Below are 27,215 nucleotides of genomic sequence, written 5' to 3' on the forward strand. Positions count from 1 at the left end.
ATTGCTTCCGTTCCCCTCCTCAAGTATGGAAAAGGTAAGGTAAGGGGCCCAACTGAACTTCTCCCATAAAAGTAATTGTACAACAAGACTCAAATTTGTAGTGTCTAATGCAAAGGTCCAAATGAGAAAATTCCCCCGTACATGAATTAATTGTGCAACACTATAACCATTTTGATAACTATAGTAACATGATCAGACAAGGAGCCATCAACAGTTAGTTAACTAAGGCTTTCAAAAGCCATACATAGTAAATAAATAATCATATGATGTTCCAGCAAACCAGTCGTTGGCATCCACTCCTAGACATTCAGTTGCCTCCTGCTTTGGAGCTTTCCAGCTTCTGCTCAGCTTCATCAATGATGGTAAGCTCTTGTATAAGTTTTTCAAGCTTTGCGAGATGATCTTGTTGAATGTGGCTTGGAACTTTCTCCTTGTAACCAGAAGCACTCATCTTTTGCTGTAAGCTATCATGTTGCCTGCTTGCGTGACCAAAAGCAACCGTTATACAAACATACTCATGCTAACATTGAAGAACATAACGAAAAAGGAAGAGAAAGAAGAAGAAAAAAAGTATAAACTAGAAATTGGCTGGACTATTGTTGCTGTCAAGCATAATGAAACATCAGGTTTACTTGATCGATCAAGGACAGGCAGGCACCACAAGATAAAGTAGCATAACCTATTTTAACATCACAAATGCCATAGTAACTCAATTAATATGTAAAACAGAAAATTATATCATAAGTTCAAAAGCAACCCACTTAGTTATTTCCTCTTTCTTTTTACGGAGTTTTTCACACTCAGCTTCCACATTGACCGTTCCTTGAAGTTGCAGATAGACAGTCAAGTTCTCATTTACAATGGAGAGTGCACACCCTGAAGGAGCCATATCATCCTCGTTTAGAACCTGAAAAAGTGCCAGCCCCTCAGCATCAAGCTTAACCTTTCATAATTATAAATGCAACAGCCAATAGAAAAAACAAAAAGATTAAAGTCTGAATCATATGTGACGTCTAGTGGATCACATAGATAAACTTACACATCGGACATTGTAGTCCACATACAGAAAACCAGATTTTCAGAGCATCAAGGCATCCGGAAAAAAGAGAAAGGATTCAAATCTCATGGAACTAAAACAAAGGACGTAATGAGCTTAATGATCAAACAATAATACTACTGATAAAAAAATAGTGACATCTGAAATCTCAAACCACTTATGTAATCTGATATTCAAGTGTCTACAGAAATAAACCAGAGATTATATCTAATACAGTAGCCCAACACCAGTCATACCTTTAGTGACGATAAGGATGCCAGAGTCACAATCTCCAATTCTTGGCTTTTGATGATGTCAGCAACATGACCATTACGAGCAAGCACAAAAGCTGGACGTCTAGGTGCACCAAATAGGAACAAAATTAGGACTACCATGAACAAGAAAGAAAAATAAACATAGGAAACACAGCACAATTCCTCTATACTTTTTAAAAATATTTAAATAGAAAGCACCAAACAAAATGCTCACCAGTATTTCATCAAGAAAAGAAACTTCTGATAAACATTTCTAATCGATCTGTTGATAAATTCTCACATTGTGCATTTTACAGATGAACAAGGAAAACATGCACATTGTTCTAGTAAATGTACTACAAAAGCTCTCAGAATCTTTCATGGTGCTCCAATGGCATAAATGACTCTTAAAAACATAAGAGCATCATTACCTGTCATTTCTTTCGTTTGGAGGCAACAAAGGACGGAGTGACCTAATTGATTTCACAGCAGACTCAACAACATTCATCTCATCCTCAATTGTGTCATTTGTCCATTCCTACAATGCACAAAGTGGAATTTAAAAGATAAAAAACAAATAAGAGCTATTACACAACATCTAACACAAAGGAATCTATGCCTGACCTCTACCACTGATGGGTACTCAGAAATCATAATTGATTCTTTCCTGACCGAGCTCCCTGCTGCCTGAGGAAGCCTCTGCCACAGCTCCTCTGTCACAAATGGCATAAAAGGATGGAGCAAACGCAAGCCAGTGTCCAAGCAAATCCATAGAGTGTCTCTAGCGGCTCTCCTCGAAGATGAAAATTTTGAATCAGCAGAGAAGTAAGGCTTAATTGCTTCAATAAAGACATCACATAATTGGAACTGCCACCAGGCATATACTGCAGTAGCCGCATCGGAGAACTCATATGATTCAAGAGATGATACAGTTTTTGAAATTGCCTTATTCAAAACTGAGAGAATCCACTGACAAACAAATGGCATGGATTTCACCATTAACTTTGCAGGAGGATTATAGCCATCTCCCAGCTTGCTCAGAGCAAAGCGTATAGCATTCCACAATTTGTTGCACCACTGTCGGTACCCAACAACTCTTTGAATGTCCAAATTTATTTTATCAGACTGGATAGGAAGAATAATGTAAGTGTTACTTCAGGTATCAATTTAAAAAAAAAATGTACAAAAAGGTAAAATAAAACGAACAAAAGATTGAGATGGGACCTGAGCAGTGTATGAGACAAGCGCAAATCGGAGTGCATCTGCACCACATTCAGCAATACCATTTGGGAAATCCTTCTTCTGACCTTCTTTTGCAACTTGCAGCTCATTTGGATCCAAGTTACCCTCCTCCAACCTTTTGTGAAGGCCTTCCAGGGATATACCATTTACTACTTCTAGTGGGTCAATGACATTGCCTAAAGATTTTGACATTTTACGGCCATGTGCATCACGGATCATTGGGTGCAAGTATACCTGAAGATCATATGAACTCATCAGTATTGCTGCAACTGTGAAAGAACAATATCATTTGATCCAGCACCCATGAACTGCATAGCATTATGTTAACAACAATTATTTGACATGGTGCATGGATCATAATATATACCTTCCTAAAAGGTACGTCACCACCTAGCTTCATTCCTAGCATGACCATCCTTGCAACCCAAAAGAACAGAATGTCATGCCCAGTCTCCAGAACTGAAGTTGGATAAAAGGCCTTGAAATCTGGTGTCACCTCTGGCCAGCCAAGCACTGATAATGGGAATAGACCAGCAGAAAACCACGTGTCCAGCACATCAGGATCTTGTGCAATCTGAAATTTCTTTCCTACAAATCTTTCTTTTGCTTCAGCTAGGACCTCCTCCTCTTTTCTTCCTACAACCCAGTGATCATTGTAGGCACCAAAGTCTTTAAGTTTATCATCCTCTAGCACCACATACCATGCTGGAATGCGGTGTCCCCACCACAGTTGCCTTGAAATGCACCAATCGCGAATGTTCTCCAGCCACCTGAAACATTCAGTAAATCCTCTAACAAACATTATTGAAGTTCTATTTAGTATTATTTTGAAGTTAAAAGGATGAGAGAGCACCTCTTCCATTCAAATGCATATTGTTTTGGGATTATCTCTATCTTTGAAGTCTCTTCATCCATAACTGCAGAAAGAGCTTCTTTTGCTATTTCATTGCAATTAACAAACCACTGAGGCTTTATCATGGGTTCCACAACATCATTGCTTCTTGAACAAATGCCAAGGCGCATCTCATTATTTTGAGAACCTCTATATAGACCCTAGATGCAAAACAAACTATATTAATAGATTTTTGGAACAATAAGCATAGAAATATTTTTTTTTAGAAAAAGTGAAATAGCAGCATTAGTATCTTTTAGGGACAAGAAATGAAATGAGAAAAAAGGGCTCTATGCGAGAAAAATTAATATGAAGAAGGAATTCAAAATGGAAATTAGATATTTCTTTAATAAAATTAAGTCTGGCCAGTAAAGCACATATATTCCACATTATCGGTTCCCTGGATCACATAAACTTAGCAGGAACATAGTTAGTCCATGTAACATTTTCTAATTCTTTTCTACACCTACAGAAAAGTTCCTTAAATTGTCACCAGAAAGGAAAGGGGTATAGAGAAATATAGCAGAGAAATATAAGAGGAAACTTGGAGAAAATCTATGAAATGTTAAGGAAAACAAATCAGGAAGTCGTAAGAATCAAGAAAGGAACTGAATAGGAAATTTTTGCAACTAACATTAAATCTTATGACAGTTTATACCTAACAATAATTCATTTTGGAGATAGCTCTCCACCTTAATTTGGTTCAAACCAATCACTTAATTTTAAGTTCATTGCGACCCAATCTCTTCCTTTTCTCCAAAATTTTACTGTTCATTTAAAACATATTTAGGACATGGAATCTAAAGTTCTAAGAAAGATCTACCATGTTATCAGCAAATGCTTTCAAATTATGTTTATGAACTTTCTCAAATTTTTTTAACATTCACTAAATTCTATAACCAATTTCACATGCTTCATGTATATCTAAAATGTTTAGATATTATTTATTATAGTGCTTTGAGATGTTTCCAACATACTCCATAATTACTACTGAACAATTCTAATATTATCTTGAACATACTCTAGAACATAAAGGTCTAGCTCAGAAAAATAAAATTCCATTACAATTTTGAAAATGTTTTAGATTCATTTTTTGCCTATCAAAGGCTCACCAATGTTTCTTGAACTTTCTAAATCATACCATACGGAATTAAAATTTGTTCTTGAAACAGGCTTCTGAGTGAAGGAATTTCAGTCTGCACTAAGTAGTCTCAGATATCCAAGGTTTTCTCTATCCCTTCAAAACATGACAGATTCCACACAAAAAATCCCCATCCAATTGAGTGGTATGCAAGATTTTGTTTTTGAGGAAGACGAAGGCAAGCAAGAATATCGAGGATAGTTAATATGACCCTGTTAAGGGATTTTTATCTACCAAGGCTAATTTTGTCAAGAAATGTTAATATATTTTTTTTTTAATACGGAGAATAAACTAATGTAAAAATTTTAAAAGGTGCATAAATAATTTTTTCCAGCTATGGGACACAAACTCAAATGATAAACTCCTATTTTCTGGTACTAAAACAAACAACATCATCTAGAAGAAATGATAATAGCAAACATAACTAGTAAAACTATACCTTCTTTTGCAATGATTCAATGATAGCAACACGAGCTTTAAATCGTGGCATCCCTTCAAACTCTGATCCCCCATTGCTATTTATGTTCCCCTCATCAGTAAAAATATTAATAAACTCAAGATTGTGCCGCTTACCAACTTCAAAATCATTGGGATCATGAGCTGGAGTAATCTGGAAATGATTGAATGAAAAAGATTAAGTGTACATTAGAATGTCATAAGAAGGTACAACATAAATTATGGAACAAGGCATGCACCTTAACAGCACCAGTTCCAAACTCTGGATCAACCAATATTGCATCACATACTATGGGCAGTCTCCGACCATTGAATGGATGTAATGCATATTTTCCATGACAATAAGTATATCTCTTGTCCTCAGGATGTATGGCAATTGCTGTATCACCTAGCATCGTTTCCACTCTGGTTGTGGCAACAACTATCTCACCCAGACCTCCTTCAAGTGGATAAGCAAAAGATGTCAAAACACCAAATTCCACAGAGTTTTCATAGCCAGGGATCTTAATGAGAGTGCGTTCCTTGATGTCCACATAATCTACCTGGAAATAAGCAAGCAATTGAATTTTTTTTAAAAAGGGCACAGCCAGCGTTAGTGTTAAGTCTCTTCTTGCCCAACTTTATGTAAAGACAAACACATGTTTATTCTTTCAAGTTATAATGCGCTACCTCAATATCAGATATGGCAGTTCTCAGTATGCAATCCCAATTGACAAGCCGGTTATCTCTGGGAAATTAAACCAAAAGAGCATATAGATTGATCCATGAGATGCTGGCATAGACATCACAATGCGAAGAATCAAAGGTGATCAACATGTCCACTAGTTCAACATATCATCATAGTATATTAACAACAAATAGATTCTGCAAGAGAGGGAGGCGACATGTATCTACCACGCAAGAAATAGGCTAGTTTAGTGAAAAACATATCAACTATGTATGCATAGCCGTGACAACTGCTCTCATAAAGACCATATCCATAATTATCCGAACCTCTTTCTTGGAGAAGGAGACATGTATTCCCAGAAACTCATTTTTATTATCTAAATAATTTGAAATTTAACAATCTATGATGAGATTATTGAATCAGTGTGGCATTGGTCTTAGGCAAACGCCACCATGCCATCACTACTTCAGTTCTGATACGCTGCCAACATGAACTCTCCCTTGGCAGATAATACAAGCAGGTTATTTCGACAAGGAGCCCTGTGAGTCCCACTGAGGGAAAGTGGGTTCAAAGTCATTTGAGATACATGGAAGACAGATTCAATAGAGGCTGTAGAAGGTAACTCCAACCCATAGGCCACCGGTCCAATATACACCAGAATTTTGGAAGGGCCAAAGTCATAGAAGAAAACTTATGATATTGTCAAGCTCCGCCAATTTCTGATGGAATGGATGAAGCTTCAAATAGACCCTATCTCCAACCTGGAACTCCCTTTCAGTATGCTACTTGATGGCTTGTTGATTCTTACGATTCTAGGCCAGTGCCTTGTTGTACTTAAGGATGCGCAAGGCGTTCAGTGCTCTTCCGTTCTCAACTTGCCCATGAGGGGCTCAACTCCTTGGCCTCCTCAACCGAATGGTATGTCCCCTCCAATGCAAATAAATAGCTTTAAAAACTGGTCCTTCCACCAGTGACTCAATAGCCAACTCAATTCCCCCCTCGTACCTCTGAATTTGTCAATGAACTGCCTGCCCACCTATGTCAAAATCAAAGAAAGACACCATAAAACTCCAACCAATGGTTTCAAGAGTTTGGAGCCACTATAGGCTGAGTACTGCATCTATCCCCTTCACAAGCAGAAGGTAAAATCGGACAGGGAGGAAGTGCCCCAAACATTAAGATGTACCTGATGCACGTAGATGAGCAAGCAAGATACTGATCGTTTCCCACCATAACCCAAAAAGACAATAAGTCCATCTAAACTAAGCCAAAGCACTTGGTAGCTTTTCGACAAAAGAAATTATATGCGCTACCATTGTCCAACAATACAAGCTCGTTCTTGTTTATAGTGCCCTTTAACTTCATGGTGCCAAGGTGTAAATTCTCCCCCATAGCGTGAATGAATACTAAGGAGAAAACACATTTAAACGATGCCTCGTTACAAATATCTCATCACGATTAAAGCACAATCCCCTGGCACATCTATTGCCAATCTCCCAAAGTAACATCAAGAAGGGTTTGGACCTAGTGTTTTTAATAGGATGTTGTGGAGAACCTAAATTTCCCTCCTTACATGGTTGAGTTGTTGGCAGCAAAGAAGATTTTTTTTTAAAATGATGCTGATTTTTATTAAGACAAAAGCTCGAGAGAGCATATTACAAAGGAGGGAAGTCTTCCCAAACAATGAGAGATTGCTGGGAAGTTTCGAATTTTGCTAATTTATCAGCCAAAGAGTTGGCTGATCTAAGAATGAAATTCCAATTACAAGGTGTAGAAGATACAATGTCAGCAATACTATCAATGAGCAGCAAAGAAGATTGCCCTGGGTTAAACCCAAATTCAGAAGTAAATGGAGCTTCATTGTTTAGGTTAAGAACTGACCTCTGCCAACCAGTGAACTTATCATCATTTTGGGTTAAAAGAACTGAACTCCACCACAATGTCCTTGCACAAGCCGCTAATGAAACACCTCACCTTGGCTTCCTATGGCCATTCCTGAACCCAATTGGAGAGTCGTTCAAAGTGTGGTTGGTACTCTTGCACAACAGAAGTCGCATAATCTTTTGGACAGTACCATGCACAAAAAACTTGCTCAAATTCCACCTACTCATGTTCCCCACTATCCTCCTTGTAGTTGTAATAATTCTAAAGCTTCACCCTCAAATACAAGCTAGGGAGATTCACCTTCTACTCCTAAGTGTGGTAATGCTCGAAAAAACAGGTCCACCTTCTTAACCCATGTTGTAGGTTCGTTGTAAACCACATATTCAAGGCAATTCAAATGCATAACCCTGATAGAATGATACTTGTTGGCCTAGTTACAAACAATGAACTGTCGGGGCTCTTCTTTCCTTAAACAAATACTAAAGTGTAGTAAATTTGGCCTCTAAAGACCAGCTCAGGTTGTCAATCTTCTTGAGCACGAGTTTAACCTTATACTCTTAACTCGTCGCACTTGTTGATGACTGTGTCCAGGCTAGCTTTACCACCATTGCCTCTTAGAATTGGAGAGTATGTTCACACCAAAATCTCACAAAAAAAAATTCAAACAGGTGGTAGGCACCTTCTACTCCCCATGCCAAAGTCTACTCACATCAAAGGTTTTCAAAATTTTCTTCGAAGAGATGGCAAGTGCACTATTCCCTTCACCAAACTGTGCTCTCCCCCTCCTAAGGCTGCTCACAGCCCATTATAAAGACAAAAAAAAAAAAAAAGAAAAACAAGGAAGAGCAACGAGGATGTCATCTCCCACGCAAAAGGCTTCTCAACCACCCAGGGGAAGTAGCTCACTCTTACACCAAATTATACGGTCTCTGGTAATACAATAAATATAGAAAGAGAAGAGTGCAAAGAGAAGAGAAGTAGTCTATGATTTTGTGCTTGCCAAGTCAGGAGCTTCCTTACAACCTCTTGTTGTTAGGGAATTGCTCCCCGTTTCTCTGTAATTTTTTGTTTTTTTGTTAATATATACATCCTTTAAAAAAAAAAGTAGTCTATGATTTCGGTTTCTACAAAACAGGACAAAATGTTTGGTTCGAAATCGTCTGCTCACCCAACAACATGTTGAGCCTTTTATTATTCTGAAAATAATTGAGGTCTCCCTCGTGGTGGCATTGGGATACCTTTTGGGAAATTTTAGATATTACCTCAATTGTTTCTTGTATTTGGACTCACATTCCGAGATCCGCTATTCGACAGCAGATGTGCTTGCTAGGCCGGGAGCTAACCTACAATCGTTGGTTGTAAGGGACTTGCTCCCCCAAATTTTGTAATTTTCTCTCATTTTATTAATACATCTTTTTCAAAAAAATAAAATAACTGAGGTCAAATTACCTAAGTACCCTTGCATACTCACCCCCTTATCCCTTATATCACTAATTTTCCAACATAATGACCTTTTAAACCCTCTTCTTTGACCTGCTTACAACTCGCAACTAAACACATAAATAACTCAATAAGTAATGCATAAAGTAATATAATAATTTAACCAAACCAGGAGGAGGTTCGGCTGAGGAAGGAGGGACATCCTCCAAATTGCAGAAGCAGGGTGGTGGCCCTCCAAACAGTGGAATGAGGTGGGGCTGCCCTTCTCTCTTAACTTTTTTGTTCTCAATTTGCTTCCCTATTAGCCTCTCAAAAATTCATTTCAGTTTTTGGAGGCAATTTCTGGAAAAATCGAGGCCTTCTAAAAAATAATTCACACCCTGGAAAAGTATTCTAACTCTGGAATTACTAATTATATAGAATTAAGCTCCAATTCCAAGAAATTCTAAACACACTAATTTTTATTTTCTAAACTACAGCTACATCATTCTTGCAGAGCCCTACTGCAGGGCCTTAAACTTGATATAAGAAGATTTGATGCCCTATAATTGTCAAAGGGGATTATGCAGTTGTCATCAGCTGAGCTAATGAGAAGAAGAGTCCCCTAGCTGTTCTTAAATGTATTTTAATGAAATTTAAGATTTATGTAGAAAAGTGGATGAACATGGGCATCACACCCCAGAAGCTAACGCTTTGGCTATGGAAAGGGTTTCCTTGCAGCATTTCACTGAAGGAACCTTGCTTCCCCTGACTTTTACCTTAACATTTCTTTTACATGGATGTTGTTTTTGTTTCATTTTGTATCTCCCTTGCTTGTCCTCTTACCTCTGTCGGAAACCGTATTAATAGAATCCTTTTTCTTATTGTCATAAAAAAAATACAGCAACAGCACACTCTTTTCTACTTTCTTAAACTTTTCAGATTCTGTTATCTTCAAAATGAACATTGCATGAAATTCGCATATCTTGTTCTTAACCCCCTCATAATCTGAAAAGTTATGAATGAAGATTTCATATCTTGTCCGTAGCCCCCCCAGATATCACTATATATAACCTCAAATCCACCTGCTTTGTGGCGCCACTACACATCAACTGACATTAGGAAAAGCCACTTATGCAGTTGCCAGTATCCTAGCATGTAGAAGATACGAAGGGGAAAAGTCTAATGAGCTGACCTCAATAGAAGGTTCGATACCTGATATGACATTTTTGCTAGAGGAATAGTGTGTACCTATAAATAAGGCCATCCTTGTAAAGCCTAACAAAGGCCTCAGTCACAGCCTTTGACCTCAGCTCATCCATTGTGAAGCTCTGAAATGTAAAAAAAAAACAAGTAAGAACTGAAAGATTCCAAAAAAATAATAGAGATCTAACTTTACTTTCTCTAAGATACAATGTAAAAAATATACCGATAAATAAAAGAATACCAACCTCACGAGACCAGTCAAGTGAGGCACCTAGCCGTCGCTCTTGGTTTAGTATAGTACCTCCATATGATTGTTTCCAATTCCAAACCTTTGCCATTTTTTTTTTGGATTTAAAAATGTTAAAAAAAGGCAAATATAAAGATGAAAGCCAACATTAACAATAACTATCTGAATCCATAAAAAAATAAAAATCTGTAGAATAAGAACCAGATAATAAGGGATTTTGCTCACCTCTTCCACAAATTTCTCACGGCCTATATCATGCCTAGTCAATTTTCTCTCACGCATTAATTTCTTCTCTACAACTACCTAATGAATTGCATCAAAAGCAATCAGCTTCAGAAAAATAGAAGAGAAGAAAAGAAAGTCATTCATTCATTGTTTCTGTCTAAAGGCAAGAATATTAAAGGACAGAAAACACTTCAGCACTCTACACAAGGAGATAAAAGTATTGTTGCAACAAGTATTATGAATACACCACTTCAACTCCCATGACATAATCAAATTTACAATTAGAGTAGCCAAAAGACCAACCACTGCACTGCTATTTGCTTAATTTTTTTATAGAGATTAAACTCAATCTCATGATTAGACTTATCCAACAATTATGGTCATTATCATCTACCAAGAGTGATATAGATCATACAGGCACATGTGGGAACCTCACCACAAGAGGAAGTTATAGTAACCAAAAGAAATAATAGGAAGTTAGTAATTGACAATCATACAATAAGTTCCACAGAAATATTTAAGAAAAAATTTATGACCATCATAGGGTGGGTCTTAACTACTTTTCTCTCTCGATTTCTCACTGCTCTTTTATATCCCTCTACCCATTCTTAATTTCTCAGTCCTCCTTACTACTTCCTCCCTTTATTCTCTTCACTTAGTGTTTTTCTTATTTTACCACCCACCCCTGAAGCTCTAATTACCTACTCAAGTTAAGGAAAATGGTAACAGAGAGGATTTTCACTACTTCAATATCTATTCAGAGGAGACTGGTTACCCTGAAGGTTCAACAACAGAAGTTGATTTAGGTCATACACAACCTACAAGATACACGCTTCCTAAAGGTGTGACCTATTCCTCCTCTTCTGAAAAAATAATCATTTCTAAACATAAAAAATTTTGGGAATTCTCCTCCGGAACAAGCAATCAGCAGACAGACGTTTCAGCTATTAGAATATTGAAGAATGACCTGTGTAGCTATGCCAGCATGGTCCATTCCTGGAACCCACAAGGTATTGAAACCAGACATTCTTCGCCACCTGATAATGGTGTCCTACAAACCATTAAAAACTAAAGATGTCAATGATATGAAGTTTGCCAGCTTTAAATCCAACAAAAAAACAAAAAATTATCACAATGTCTCACTTGTATAGCAGCAGTAAGCCCATGTCCAATATGTAGAGCTCCAGTGACATTAGGAGGAGGCAAAACCTAGGACAAAAAGCATGATAATAGGATGTGGGTAAAGCTAAGTATAGTAAAACACATTTGGCAAGGGAAGTGCATCCTTTACTTTAAGTTGTCATATTAATATATAGATAGATAAATAGATAGATAGATAGATATCAAATTCAGCTTTATATGACACATTCCCTAACATAACGCACTCTATTTTGTACAAAATGTCCCTAGAAGTCACTCACAATCACAAATGAGGGCTTGGAGCTGCTAGCATCAGCTACAAAGAAATCTGATTTCTCCCACCATGCATACCATCTATATATCATCAGTACGAAGTGAGATTAGAAAACTTATCATCATATAAACAAGGGGAAAGATATACATGTGGCCACTTATAAAACAACACAAAATAGAATTTCAGTCCATACGATTTCTCCACAGCACTTGGGCAATAGTGCTTTGCCATTTGACAGGAAAGTATTTTCTTCTCTCCAACCAGAGTTTCTGGATCAATGTAGTCAGCAGGGTTCTCTTCCTCAGAATCCTTCTTCAGAATCTTCTTCTCATTCTTCTTTGGGGCATTAGCTGCCTTCTGTGCCTGTGAAATAAAAAATAAATGTCAACAAAAAATGGTTTGCACCAAGAAACACCTGAATCATTACTAAGCCACTGCACAAAGCATACTTCAATATGATGCAATTAATATATTATCATAAAAAAGCCAATATTAAAATCAGCAATTTTCGACTAGCAAAATAATAGTAAGATTCTTATCAACACCTGAAGCTTGGCTGCCTCTTGTTTCTGTTGTGCCTTCAACTTTTTCAGCTCCTTCTCTCTTGCCTACAAGAAGCATCTTTGTCATTTTCTGTTTTAAGGTAAAGCAACATTTTGTCAAGACATGGAAAAGAAAAACATGAACAATATGAGTAACCTTTTCCTCTTTTTTCTTCTTCCTTTCAGGATCTTCTTCCTCTGGCTGGACACATCATAAAACAGTTCATAGTGAAAACGGAATTCATGAACAAATTTTACCAGAGAAAGAACTAAATTATAGTAAGAATGGTGTTTTGCTCACATACTTGCACAAAGATATAGAAAAAGTATATTATAATTGATCACACAAGAGATAATGACTCTAAATTTAGCAAAAAATGATAGACATATAGTTGGTCCAGCAATTGAACCATAAATTACTTCTCAAATGAAACAATAACATGCTCGCACATTGACCGTGAAGTTTCTAAGACGACAATCCAGCTAGCCTGCTATTTGTGCAAGACATTGATAACTATATTACTAAAACTAGTTTCTTTCATTTTTGTCGTACAACTGACTGGCACTATCCACAGAAAAAAAAAAAGGGCCTCAGATGCTCCGTGGCATGTGATAGAATACTAGCACAACAGTAACGATCACCGAGATACTTATCAAAGAAATAAGTTCGGCGAAAATTACATGCACAGAAAAACAACTGCTTAGTTCTAAACCGTAAGACTTCTAATTCAGCAGCATTGGTCATATTTACGGAAACTCTTAATGTTAAGCTTCATAAGCAGAAAAACAAAGATAAAATATGTATCAAGTAAAACCCGCTTACAGGAGCCATTGCGCGATTGATTATCTGGATGACACTCTACAGGGAACCAGAGAACACCTAAAAGCACATAAAAATAAATTGAACAAGTATCAGGCGAATACATAAATAAAAAAGAATACAGACTCTGCCAATACGAAAAGCCACCCGGAAATATAGAATACAAACTTCCTTTCCTACTAACTTGAGACCACGAATTGGACAGTAACAGAATATTTAAAAGCACCTCTCCTGAGACTCGAGAAGAGAGAGAAGAAAATCGTAACTGAGAGGAAGAGAGAGTTAGAAAGTAGGTGAGTCACTACCGGAAGAGGCAGCTATGAGAGAGGGAGTCGTCGCCCAAAGGAAGAGAGATCGGGAGGGTGAATCGCTACGAAGACAAGCTAAACTATGAGAGTAGGAATCGCCACCGAGAGGAAGAGAGTTTGAGGCAAGAATCAGCGAGATGAGGCCGGAACAAAGGGTGTGTACTGCGACTAGCGCTTTGGCCTCGGCTGCTAGGGTGAGAGGTGATTAGGTTATGGAACTAGGGTTTCGCTGAAACACAAGTGTGCTCCCCTGTGCACCCGGCCAATAATATATCGAAACTAGTTTCTAAGTAGGGTGGCATATACAAAACTATTATTGAATTTAGGACCCATGAATAATACCTAAGCAAGGGGAGAACGAAAAAAAAAAAAGGAAAAAATAGAAAGGCTCTCAGGTAGAGAGAGAAGAGAAGGAAAATCAAGGAGATGAGAGAGAGAGCACTTCACATGAGAGAGGAGAAAAAAAACTAAAAGACTTGCTTGATATTTTCGAGTTACAATCACCCCTATTTATAGTTGAGGAGGTGATAGAGTCTGTATACAATTAACCGGACTCCTAATTACATTCCAACTAGAACTATTTAAGATAAGCCTATTATGATAAAATTATATTATCTATTTATGAGACTAATTTAACTTAACTACAAACACCTTCTTTAAGGACGTGAATCAAGCTAGAGAGCTAGCTCATGATCTTATCTTGTGGGTCCCACATGATGTTCTAACTCATGTAGATAGAGGTACTAGCTCATGGTATCTTTATGGATCTCACTTTATCTTCTAGTCTTCTATTCTATTTCAGTACATGTTCCTTATCTCTTAGCTCGAGCCACTTTATATGAGGACTCTTGTTGACACATCTCGAGCTCATGGTGGGTCTCATTAGCTTGTGTAGCCATGGTGGGTCCCGCATTGTAACACTCCCCCTCAAGTTGGGGGTGAAAAAACATCGTAGATGCCCAACTTGTTGTAGATGTTGGATAAAATTTTGTGAGTGACTGATTTGGTGAAAATTTTTGCCACCTGGTTCTGTGAAGATACATGTTGGAGAGATAAGATGTCGGTAGTGAATTTTTCTCGTATAAAGTGGCAGTCTATTTCTATATGATTTGTTCTCTCATGGAAGACTGGATTTGATGTGATGTGAATTGTAACCTGATTATCGCATTATAGATTCATAAAAGTTTCTTTGTAAAAACCTAGTTTAATTAGGAGAGATCTGATCCATAGGAGTTCACTAATTGTGTGTGCCATGGCTCTGTATTCTGCTTATGCACTAGATCGTGCAACTGCATTTTGTTTCTTGCTCCTCCATGTAACAAAGTTTTCTCCAACCATCGTACAATATGCTAAAGTAGATTTTCTGTCATCCGGGGATTCGGCCCAGTCTGCATCTGAGAATCCTTCAATGTTGAAGTGTCCATGATTTTTATAGAAGAGCCCTCTTCCTGATGCTTTTTTCAGATATCGTAATATCTGTTTTAGTGTTTGCTAATGATTGAGTTGTGGTTTGTACATATATTAACTTACCACAATTACTGCATATGAAATATTTGGCCTCGTTACGCAGAGATAAATAAGTTTTTCCACCAATCTTAATATTTGTGGACATCTACATCTACTCCAGTACTTGCACATAATTTTGTATTCGAGTCCATAAAAGTTTTTGTTAGTTTACATCCCAGCATTTCAGTTTCCTCTAGTAGGTAAAAGACATATTTCCTTTTAGATAATATAATTCCATATTTGGATTATAGTACTTCAATACCCAAAAAATATTTGAGCAGTCCGAGATCTTTTGTCTTGAATTCAATGCATATAATTTCTTTTGTCTTTTGGATACCCTCAGGATCACTGCCAGTTATAATAATGTCATCAGCATATACAGCTAGAATTACCTTGCCCTTTGGTGTGTCTTTAATAAAGACAGAGTGATCTCCATTGCATCAGTGAAATATGGCATGTATGAGTGCTTAGTTAAAATTTTCAAACCATGCACAATGTGACTGTTTAAGAACATAAATAGATTTTTGTAGTCGACATATAGACTCCCCCTCAACCACATACCTAGGTGCTTGCTGCATATATATGTCCTCCTTTATATCCCCATTCAGAAAAGCATTTTGACATCAAGTTGATAGACCTGCCAGGAAGAGTTAGCTGCCAGAGATAATAACAAACGTACCGAGTTTAATTTAGCCATTGGAGAAAAGGTTTCATCATAATCAGTGTCATAACATTGTCAATAGCCTTTAGCAACAAGGCAAGCTTTCAACTGAGCCACGGACCCATCTGAATTGTGTTTCACCGTAAATACTCATTTACAACCGACGGGTTTCTTATCTGAAGGAAGGGGGACTAGAGCCCTTGTCTGATTTTCATAAGGGCCTACATTTCTTCATCCATAGCCACCTTCCACCCTGGATGTTTGAAAGCCTCCTGATAGGACTGTGGTACAAGTACGAAGGAAATAGCCGATAGAAATTGACAACAAACAGGGGATAGACGATGATGAGACACAAAGTTTGTTATAGGATGAGAAGTAGAAGGCATGGTGCAAGATTTGGGTTTTTTTCCTAACTACAATAGGAAGAGTATCATATTTTGGGCAAAAAATAATCAGAGAAGATAGGCTTACCTCGGTAGAATCCGACAACTCAGCATGTGTGATGTCACCCAATGTTTATGGGGGCTAGGTAGTTTTTGCAGTACGGGGCACAACCGGTCAAGGAGAACTTAGTACTGAAGATAAACCTAGAGGAGCATTATCATAATAATATGGAGAGTCTTCAAAAAATGTAACATCCCTAGACTGAAGAGAGGGATTATAACAAACATAACCTTTTTTTGTGTGTGAGAGTATCCTAAGAATATACATTTTACATATTTGGAATCAAGTTTACTATTTTTTGGGGAGGAAATATGGACGAAACATTGACATCCGAAAACTCTCAAGGGTAGTGAAAAAGGATCATCATCAATTAATAATAGAGAGTAGGGAGATGTTTTACCAAGAACAGAAGAGGGTAACCTGTTTATAAGAAAATATGCGGTAAGAACTGCATGCGGACAATAAAAGTATGGAAATTGCATGTCATATAGTAACTCGCGAGCTGCCTCAAGAATATAACGGTTCTTCCATTCAGCTACACCATTTTGTTGAGGTGTGTAGGCACATGATGTCTGATGAATAATGCCATTTTCTTGACAAAACAAGTCAAGATATCTTTGGATGTGTATTATTTGGCATTATCCACTGAAGGACTTTAAATTTCTGTCCAAACTGAGTGACTACCATTGCATGAAAAATTTAAATAAGGAATGGTATTTCAAAACACTCTTTAAACAAAAATAATCAAGTGGTACGAGTGAAGTCATCAATGAATGTAATAAAATATTTCATTTGAGAAATATTGGAGACACTCAAGGGTCCCCATACATCAGTATGAATTAACGAAAAGGGAGAGACACTTTTAATTTCTATACGAGGTGAGTATGTAAACCTCTAATGTTTACTCATTTGACATGCTTCACAATGAAGGTTTGATCGCGTTTTAGGAAAAATATTATGAAGAGATTGGGCGGATGGATGTCCCAACCGGTTGTGCCATAACCTGGTTTCAATGTCACAAGTGGATGCAGTATTTATTTGTGGCACATCCAGGTAGTAAAACCCCCCTGTTCACGGCCTCCACCAATCACCTGCTTCGTTGTAAGATCCTGAAACACACATGAAGTGGGTGAGAAAGAAATAGAGCAATTAAAATATTAGATGAGCTGACTAACAGATAAAATATTCAAAGGGAAAGTAGAAACAAAAATTATATTAGTGAGCGGAAGTGATGGTGTAACAAAAGTGGATCATTTCCCTTGAACTTTAGTTTGTGAACCGTCGGCAATGGTAACAAATTTATGTGAAAGACATGGAGAAACTGAGTATAGTAGATGTCTGTTACCTGTAAGATGTTCGGAGACTCCTGAGTCAATTATCTGGGATGGAGAAGAGGCAGAAAACATACCTGAAGCGGAGGTGACAACGGTTGGTGAAGAAGTACTCGAGGAGGACCCCATCATGGTCTTCATTTTCTGGAATATTCCATAGTCTTCATCAGTAAAAGTATTATTTGTAGTTGTTGTGGTAGACTGTTCTTCTTTTGTATCACTCACTAAGGCTTGGTTAGCCTTATTCTCATTAGCTTTATAACATCTTTCTCGAGAGTGGCCCAATCTACCACATATAGAGCATTCTTTCAAGTAAAAATATGTGTCTCTAGTGTGGCCATATCCTTTACAATAGGTACAATCCTTCCCATATTTTCTATCAAAACTAGTCCTTCCACCTCTTCCTCTTCCTCCTCTATAAAATCTGCCTCGGCATCAACCTTGGTCAGATGGTGTTCCTGTTACGGTCCCGGATCTCACACGATAATTCGTAGGGAAGAAGAAGAGAAGAGAAGAAGAATCATGTCGAAGGGAAGCTTGAAAACCCTAGGTTTGTTAAGAAGAACACATACCTTGAGCTCGTTTAGGAGAACTCAAAACCCTTGTTTACTCTAAATCGAGACTTACCTTTTCTCATTTCTTTGAACCCTTGAGTAGGGTTCACATTAACAAGATTCAAGATAAAATATTACAATAATACCCCTACGACATATTAACTCTTCAACTGAAATAAAAATAAAGTAAAAGTACACTGAAATAAAATAAATTAACTTAATACTAAAAGACTCAGCCACTGCGCCTCTGCATAACTCGGCCTACTATTGAGGTCATAACATTACACCCCTCCTGGAGAAAGAGTTTGTCCTCAAACTCGATGGTAGGGATACATGCATAAACGTCGCCACATCTCCACAAGTAGCATCTGTGGCATCCGCATCAACCCTCTAGACGACACAAACGGTGGAAACGCGACAATGTAACACCCTGGACGGAGAAATTGTGGTATTGAAACCCTACACTGGTTCCCTTATTGGTAGAAAGTTTCCTCTGAAAATTTAATTTTTTTTCTACCTTGGAATCATTGTGTTGCTCTTGTCCTTTCATCTTCAACCTCCTTTTCACACACTTTCCAGCTCTCATATGCATGGTCATCTGTTTGTAGCTCATGCCTGCAGATCGGGCATGAAGTATGTTCATCCAGCCATGGCTCTGATACCAGTTGTTACGGTCCTGAATTTCACACAGTGATTCGTAGGGAAGAAGATGAGAAGAGAAGAGTTAAGCCGAAGGGAAGCTTGAAAACCCTAAGTTCATTAAGGAGAACGCACACCCTTGAGCTCGTTTAGGAGAACTCAAAACCCTTGTTTACTCTAAATCAAGACTTTCCCTTTCTCATTTCTCTCACCCTTTAAGTAGGGTTCACACTAACAAGGTTCAAGATAAAATATTACAATAATACCCCTGTGGCATATTAACTCTTCAACTGAAATAAAAATAAAGTAAAAGTAAATTGAAAGAAAATAAATTAACGTAATACTAAATGACTCAGCCACTGCGCCTCTGCATGACTCGACCGACTATTGAGGTCATTACAGTTCCCCTATGTCTAGAGTACATAGCGGATGGTATTTTAGTAGTAGAGGGAGAGGCGTCTAGAATACGGAGAAGTTTAGCACATACATCATCAAAAGTGAAAACCGCAGAAGAGCTAAAAAGGTGAGTCTTAGCAACTTCAAGATGTTGTTTAATGTTAGCAAGGCATATGACAGTTATCAAAGCCTCTTTTTGTTTATCTTGGACAAAAATATCTGTAGAGATTAGTTGGGTAAGTTTCCATTCTTGAAGAAAGCCTCGAAAGCGGGACAAATATTAATGTATATTGTCTCCTTGTTTGGTGGTAACCATCCGTTGTAAAATATCATATGGCCTTTATAAGTTGTCGAAGCTTGAATACAACTTGGTGCATGTCTCCCAAATTTGTTTAGCCGTCTCTAGGTGAATGACATTATTGGAGACATGTTCTTCCATATTGTTGATAAGCCAACTAATAACCAATGTATCCTCCTTTAACCATTTGATATATAATATATCATCTTCATCAATAAGTGGTCCACGGTTGGTGAGATGACCAACTAGGTTCTTTGTGATAAGAAACTAACGAACCGATGTGAACCAGTTCATAAAATTTGATACCCCCCCGTAAGGGTAAAGTGGTGATTCTAAGTCTATCACTCTTGTGACTTATATTATCTTCAGCCATAGTAGGCAAATCAAGTAAAATAGTTCTCCAATCAAGTAATCAAAATATGACCGAGTGGAAGGCTTTAACCAACTTGGTTAATGGAGATACTTAGCATAAAAGTTAAGTAATAAATTTTAATGGATAATGACTCATAAAAAGCTCAACATCATCATTCTTTATCCTGGAATCTTGTTCACAGAGATTTATAAAAAAAAATCCAATATGCATTGGTCTGAGTCAAAGTATTGTGCAAACCGACAAAAATTGTCTTGATAATTTCTTTTAATCAAAGATAATCCAAGATGCATATATTCACAAGATGAAAACATGCATAAAGATATCTCTAAATCACCTCTTAATACCGAAAACCAGTAGCATAAAATTAATAATATCATAAATAAATACTTATCTCATGAGTTTCAATCTTGCTTAATAAAGAGCCTTCTATGAGTAGTTTTTAATCATATCTTCATAGAGCATAATGGAGATCCTAAATTGGTAGCTTTGATATTATGTTAAATTTAGGACCCCATGAATAATACATGGAACAAGGGGAGAGAGGAAGAAAAAGAGGAAAAAGAGAAAGGCTCTCGGGTAGAGAGAGAAGAGAAGGAAAATAAAGGAGATTAGAGAGAGAGTACTTCACACTAGAGAGGAGAAAAAAAAGAAGAGATTTGCTTGAAACTTTTGAGTTACAATCACCCCTATTTATACTTGAGGAGGTGATAGAGTCCATATACAACTAACCTTAGGACTCCTAATTACATGCCAACTAGAACTCCCAGAGATAAGCCTATTATGATAAGATTACATTATCTATTTAAGAGACTAATTTAACTACAAACACCTTCTTTAAGGTAGAAAACCAGCTCATGGTCTTATCTTGTGGGTCCCACATGATGTTCTAGCTCATGTAGATAGAGGTACCAACTCGTGGTATCTTTGTGGGTCCCACTTGATCTTCTAATTTTATATTCTATTTCAATACATGTTCCTTATCTCTTAGCTCGAGCCACTTTATATGAGGACTCTTGTTGACACCTTTCGAGCTCATGGTGGGTCCCACCAGCTTGTGTAGCCATGGTGGATCCCATTTGATCTTCTAATCTTCTATTCTATTTCAACACATGTTCCTTATCTCTTAGCTCAAGCCACTTTATATGAGGACTCTTGTTGACACCTCTCGAGTTCATGGTGGGTCCCACTAGCTTGTGTAGCTATGGTGGATCCCACATTGTAACAACTATAACTACAAGAAGGAAATGAAAATGTAAATAAATAAATAAACAAAACAAACATAAAAAAACAAAAATCATCAACGAGAAACATTTGAGGAAAGTCTCTAAGTACCTTTTTTTAAAAAAATTCAGGTCGAGGGTTAAAGATCCACCTATGTCTAGTATTAAAAAAAAATTCTTAGTAATAAGAATAATTCATCACAAAAAAGTTCAAATGACAAAGATCTAAAAAGTTCAAATGTGAAAAAACCAAGAAGTCCAAGTCAAGTTGACAGTAATGTCGGAAGCAATTATAGTAATCCTAGTCCGACTAGGAGAGAAAGAAGGAGAGAAAGATGCAAATAAAAGTTCTATAATCCATACAACATATGTGAGTTACCCTAAACCCTTTTGAAAAAACTCCAACTCAAAAAACTTAAACAAAGGCACATGAGTAGAGAGACTCAAGGAATAGAAGAAAAAAAATGCTTAAAATGGAAAATTGGCATGAAAAGGAAACTCTTAAAGCAAATATCCAATAATCTTTCTTATTTTGATAGCATAAATCGTCTTAAAAATGGAAGTTTTATGCTCAGACATTTGTTAATTAACAACTCTTGAATAAATTAGGGCTTTGTCAAGAAGGCTCGAGATCTTTTGTACGAGTCAAGGCTGGATCCACATTGATTGAAGGGTCGTCAGTGGTCCTTCTTTCTTATGGCTTCCCGTTCCACAGTACGTAAAATTTATGCGCAGGTCATCGTCCATTTGGTTATGTTGGTGAGCGGACAGAGTTGTTCTTTGCAAGCAAACATTAATGGCAGGAGGAGTGGCTTCTGCCTGCGCGTCATGCATTATAGAGAGGCATGGGGAGAGCGAATGTGTGGGAAGGGCAGAGCGGAGCCACCTGTGGGAGGGCGGCGTTTTGATTCTGAGACACTCAAAGAGCCAAAAAAGGAAAGTTTAGAAAGCGAGGGAAGAGGGGTGTGGGACCCAAGACCTGTTGATACATTAAGAAATGAATAAAGAGAGGGTAAAAGAAGGAAAGCGATGGATCATGATCGTTGGTAACGTGAAGGAAAGCCCAGTAAAGGAAAAACTCGTTACCATTTTGAGGTTTCGGAGGAAAGGGACCGCTGTCTTTTGACGACCACTTGCGATCAGATTTCCGGGCCAGAAGCAAATTTAAAGAAAAACGGATCTAAAGAACCCTCAGTACGTACGACTCCTAACACTTATTTACACTTTACAGACCACACGTCTGCAGTCCGCAGACTGTCACGCACGACCAACCCTTTTTCTTTGGCCGCTTAAATTTTTATGGGTAATTGAAAGGGTTTGTCGACTGATGAGAAGAGAAGAGAAGAGCAGAAGAGGCAGGGCCCCGCTTCCTGCTTTGATACTTTTTGCTTCCACATAAGAAGAGGGCAATAATGAAGCGGAAAAGTACAAACGCAGACCGAGGCTATTATACCGTGTGATCCGCTGTCTCCTCCTCTCCGTCCAGTTTCGGTGTTCAACAAGCAAAATAACTCTTTTTTTTTTTTTTCTTTAAGTGTGATTGATAAGATTCGGTACTGGGTTTTTTTTTTTAAATCGGAGAGTGATTTGACGAAGCGGTGAAATTTTGGGGAAGAGAGAATTCGAGTTCCCGACTTTTATTACCATGGAAAAGATGAGCACAGATGAGAGGTTAAGTCCCTCTCGCCATTACGGCCCTCCTCTCTGACTCTCTTTGTCCTTCTATCCCATCCATCTCGCTCCACCGGATAGCGACACGTCATTCCTCCGCCCGGCTGCATTTCCGAGGACCACCTTCACTTGCTTCGATTAATGGAACCCTTCTTCATAACAACAGTCTAATCCTTTTTTTTTTTTTTCCATTATCTTCTCTCGATCTCTCTCTCTCTGATTGCTGCGATTTGTTTCCCCTTTGGGAAAAAGTACCTTCCTGGATACTGCCTACTCCTACGCTCTTGTTTGTTACCCTTAAAATAATACAAAAGAACCTCTGATGGCATTATAATAAGGAAAGAAGCAAGTTGTAGTTGAATTGGATTTCTTTCTTTTAACCATTGAAAATGCGTATTTTTCTCGCCAGACTGAGACTTTAAACGAGCTCCCTTTTGTTTGTCGCCATACTGAGGCTACATGAAACATTTTTGGGGATACAGTTAAAGAGAGGCAAAAAACGAGTTTCAGGAAGACGATAGATATATATATATAAATATATATATATATAGAGAGAGAGAGCGAGAGAGAGAGAGACTAAAAGGAAAACAAAAAAAGCCCGTTCTGTCAGTAATGTGGAAGGGGCTTCTCTCATGTGGGTCTCATGAGAGAATGAAACCCGCTTTTGTGCAGCCAAGTGGGCGGTTTTATTGTCTGAGGTGAGAATCCTGATGATGCTGCAGCGGTCGCAAACAGTTGGGAGGTAGCCCAACCGGATTGCCTCTGTTGTTGCTGTTGCTGGTATTGCTGGAGATTGTAATGCTGTTGGTGTTCGACTGTTATTCCCAGAGAAAGGCTTCCTTCTCTTCCTCCTTCGCCCACACCTGGAACCTATTATATATAGTTTCCAACATGTTTTGTCAGAAGGCTATTATATTTCTGTTGCTGCTAAAAACCTCGAACAAAGAGAAAGATACCCACATGATAGATGGGAGGATTGAATTGATGCTGGATCATGTGCACCATGGAGTTTTCCCCAGGTCTTCTGAATTGCCGGGAGGTCGGAGAAAGGATTTGGTGGTTGCTGTTGCTCGGAAGCTTTACCTTGTTTTCTTCAAACTGTACTCAATAAGAAGCAAAGATAATCACTTTCAAAAGTTTCTTCTACTGTATCCTTGATTGATAATCTATAGCTATCAAACAGTAGTATATATCCGTACCCTTTGCTTGATGCTCCGAGAAACTTTCCAATCCGATTCAGGAGACTCAACCAACCCATTAGTCCTCTCTTCCTCACCCAAACCCATATTGTCTCGCTTAGATGTGGAACTTCCCAAGCTCAAATCCAAATTGTGATGAGTGTTACAACCTGAAATTTTCATTCAGTTTACAGCGCTCAGAATGATTTAGCTAGCTTTTCATGGAAGAGTATGAGCTTAACGTATTGCTTACTGGCGGAATTGAGCTCATTTTCATATATACTAGGATCGAAGTTTGTTACTGCTTCCCTTCCATTGCACTTGATCGCTGCTTTATCATAAGCCCTGAAGAAAATATAAATACGAACATGGTCTTAATTTTCTTTAGACAAACATATAAATTCAACAAGGAAAAGGTTAATAAATACCTAGCGGCTTCGATTTCTGAGTCGAAAAGCCCCAAATAAACATATCTGTTTAAAAAAAAATGTGAAACCAATTACTGAAGAAGAAGAAGATAGGCAATGGTTGCTGACAAGCAGGAAAAGAAAGAGGAGAAAATTTTACTTCTTTCCCAAGAATTGGCCCATTCTTGCTTCCCATCTTCCACATTTGTGTAAAGTAACCCCTCTGAATTTGGAACTTCCGCGGGGAAAACCCGTGCTTTGGCGACGAAGGACATGAACAAACTCTTCTTTGGTCAGGTTGATCATCTGTGTTTGGTCAGATTGAAGTTATTCCTCCTTTCAACCATTGCTTCTCTCTTTAAACCGTGAATCTAAAATAGAAGCATTTATAAGATTAACTTCTTATGCAGCTCACCTGTTTTAGATCTTCCTCATAATCCTCGAGACTGAAATTGATGTCCGCCTCTACTCCCCGAAACTTGATTGCCGCTCTGTCATAAGCTCTGAAGTAAAATGTATAGTATTCAGCAAAAGGACGATAACGAAACAGAAAAATTAATACGGAAAAAGTAAAGAAAAGAAAACAATATGGGAAAAGAATGGTATGGTACCTAGCAGCTGCATGTGCTGTGTCGAATCCACCTAAATTGGAGACGCCAAGTCAATATAAGTGACTTGCATGCTCTTCCAAAATCATTCGAAAAAAAAAAAAAAAAACGGAAAAAATGGAAACTAAATAAAGATCAATTTTACTGTGCAAATACATACCCAAATAAACCTGCTTTCCGCAGTCCCTATAAGAGGCGAAAGAAGAAGAGGAAGATTAGAAGAAGATGACTCAGAGACGAAATTCAATGGGACAATTAGAGATACAAATGAAGTACCAGATATGGGATTCCCATCGACCTGTTCGCCGGTAGAAGGTCACCCCCCGGTACTGAGAGCTCCTCGACCGGGGTCCCCTTCGGCTCTTCTTGATCGGATGTGCTGTACCGTCGATTGTGTTGGTCGGCGCGCCGTTCGCGTCCGGTTGGTGGAACCTTACACCGACCCAGTGGGCCCGCGGGAGGGGAATGCCGGCGGCCAGCCGTCGTTCATCATTGGGGGTATCAGCCTCATCCTTGGCTGTCGGAACCGGAAAGAACTGCCGGGTGACTACCGTCTCGACCTGATCGCTGCCGCCCAGAGGCACCCCGAAGATTTTTGCAGCTCCGGTCGCTTCGTCGTCCTCGGAGACACCCATAAACACGGCGGAGGAGCTCGAATTATCATCGTAGTCATTAGACAAGTTAGAGCCCACATCGACCCCTTTACCCTTGTCGTCCTCCCCATCGATGAAGGTCTTCTGAGAGGAAGACTCACCCTCCTCAGAAGCCTCCATCCGGTGGTCATCGGGCGAGCCGTTCAGATCCCACATGGAGTTCATTCTCCTTTACGGTTTCCGGGTTCTCTTCTCTTCGCTATCTTCTTTACCCGCTATTCAATCTAGTCTGATCTTCGGATCCTATGATGTACAGGAACAAATCTCCGAGTGCTCTCCATCTTCCCCCATCCAAGACATAAAAATGATGATCAGCTCTGTTTGGAGCAACTAGCTATGAAAAAATCATCCACCTCTTCTTTTGTATTTATTCTTCTTCAAAAAGAAAAAGAATTGTCTTCCTCTTCCTAAACAAAACCTAGGACAGAGCAGTGGCAAAAAGGCAGCCGATGAGAGATGCCCAGAACTCAACTCCTTGCCTAACTGCCTAATACAGCATAGACGAGGGGTGACAAAGGATAACAAAAAGAACCACCAACTTAATGCCTTCTTTCTCTCCCTTCCTCCCTCTGCTTCTCCCTCTTTCCCAAATCAATCATATGCCCTCCTCTTACATACTCTCTCTCTCTCTCTCTCTCTTTCTCTCTCTCCATCTCTATTAACCAACTCTTTACTCTCCTTTGTTTCTCTCTCTTACTCGCCTTTTTCTTATCAAAATAGAAAATGGAAGCATCTCTTTCTTACTTCTTTCTCCCACGTTAACCAAATCGAAAAGCATAATCTGTGACCTAGCCACTAATGGACAGGGACAAGTTACTTACAGCTTCTGCAGCATCTTAACCTCTCGTTACCACCCAGTCTCTCTCATCCTGTTTCACTCTCTTTGAAGCTCCGACTCATAACTCAACCCAGTCGTAAGTAGAAGCTGTACAAAAATATTACAAAACGAAACCTTGCAAAACGATGTAAATTTTTCGAAGTAGAAGCTGTACAAAAATATTACAAAACGAAACCTTGCAAAACGATGTAAATTTTTCGAAGAGACGGAGAAGGTACAGTGGGAAGTGATGAATCGTAAGATTGAGAGGCGGAGAAGGGCAGTTTGGGAAATGCGGCCGAATCTAATGGGCGACTCCACTCAAAGCTACTCAAAAAAGGAAACGGGAATAAAAGGAGGAAGAAGAATGAGTTTCCAGAAAAGTCCAATCCAAGTGTACGGGAAACGGCCACGTTGCCCTTGAGGGTGTCGGAGCAGCCAACCACCGTTCACTCCCACACCCCCAACTCACCTCGTATTTAAAAACAAATCCATGATCGATCAACTTGCCGTTCTGTATAAGAAATAGGGGCCCCATTGAGTTGGAAGAAAGACGTCATTTCCCACCAGGTCGGGGCACGAGCAGAAGCAGCAGTAACACACGTCTCATCGTCAGAGTTGTGCTGAAGAAAAACTTCCAATAATGGAAGAGGGACGAGGCTTCAGGCGGCCCTCACTTTTCCCCTTATGGCAAACAGTCTCATCT

General features: G+C 38.6%; 2 protein-coding genes across 2 annotated transcripts; both read right to left on the reverse strand.

The window, feature by feature from the left end:
- Positions 1-122: 122 nt before the first annotated feature.
- On the reverse strand, positions 123-13,989 carry LOC137952308 (valine--tRNA ligase, mitochondrial 1). The gene is made up of 22 exons (XM_068799437.1): positions 13,751-13,989; positions 13,449-13,505; positions 12,783-12,827; positions 12,629-12,691; positions 12,277-12,446; positions 12,091-12,163; positions 11,813-11,878; positions 11,637-11,720; positions 10,670-10,747; positions 10,443-10,526; positions 10,243-10,322; positions 5,691-5,748; positions 5,261-5,563; positions 5,005-5,175; positions 3,386-3,585; positions 2,900-3,302; positions 2,515-2,766; positions 1,915-2,415; positions 1,722-1,828; positions 1,294-1,393; positions 762-907; positions 123-476 (listed from the first exon to the last, which is right to left on the reverse strand). Exons 2-22 carry the CDS (start codon positions 13,455-13,457, stop codon positions 308-310), a joined length of 3,162 nt encoding a protein of 1,053 aa, XP_068655538.1. The 5' UTR covers positions 13,458-13,505; positions 13,751-13,989; the 3' UTR covers positions 123-307.
- Positions 13,990-23,207: 9,218 nt separating this feature from the next.
- On the reverse strand, positions 23,208-26,351 carry LOC137951460 (AP2-like ethylene-responsive transcription factor TOE3). The gene is made up of 10 exons (XM_068798124.1): positions 25,316-26,351; positions 25,200-25,225; positions 25,043-25,073; positions 24,847-24,934; positions 24,592-24,737; positions 24,453-24,497; positions 24,278-24,369; positions 24,046-24,194; positions 23,807-23,944; positions 23,208-23,716 (listed from the first exon to the last, which is right to left on the reverse strand). Exons 1-10 carry the CDS (start codon positions 25,855-25,857, stop codon positions 23,477-23,479), a joined length of 1,497 nt encoding a protein of 498 aa, XP_068654225.1. The 5' UTR covers positions 25,858-26,351; the 3' UTR covers positions 23,208-23,476.
- Positions 26,352-27,215: the final 864 nt, after the last annotated feature.

This window comes from Aristolochia californica, unplaced genomic scaffold (genome assembly GCF_029961685.1).
Source record: "Aristolochia californica isolate CCGP_79_NKW_82.1479 unplaced genomic scaffold, dmAriCali1.0.hap1 SCAF_15, whole genome shotgun sequence".
NCBI classification, from domain to species: domain Eukaryota; kingdom Viridiplantae; phylum Streptophyta; class Magnoliopsida; order Piperales; family Aristolochiaceae; genus Aristolochia; species Aristolochia californica.

What these genes read in the sequence shown, in the direction of transcription:
- LOC137951460 (XM_068798124.1), bottom strand. Translation starts at nt 25,857, where the DNA reads ATGAACTCCATGTGGGATCTGAACGGCTCGCCCGATGACCACCGGATG. An exon ending in CGGAAAGCAGGTTTATTTGG is followed by an intron (nt 25,074 to 25,199) that starts GTATGTATTTGC and finishes TCTCCAATTTAG; the next exon opens with GTGGATTCGACACAGCACAT. An exon ending in ACAGCACATGCAGCTGCTAG is followed by an intron (nt 24,935 to 25,042) that starts GTACCATACCAT and finishes ATTTTACTTCAG; the next exon opens with AGCTTATGACAGAGCGGCAA.
- LOC137952308 (XM_068799437.1), bottom strand. An exon ending in CCAAGCCCTCATTTGTGATT is followed by an intron (nt 11,879 to 12,090) that starts GTGAGTGACTTC and finishes TTTTTGTCCTAG; the next exon opens with GTTTTGCCTCCTCCTAATGT. An exon ending in CACTTGACTGGTCTCGTGAG is followed by an intron (nt 10,323 to 10,442) that starts GTTGGTATTCTT and finishes TTTACATTTCAG; the next exon opens with AGCTTCACAATGGATGAGCT.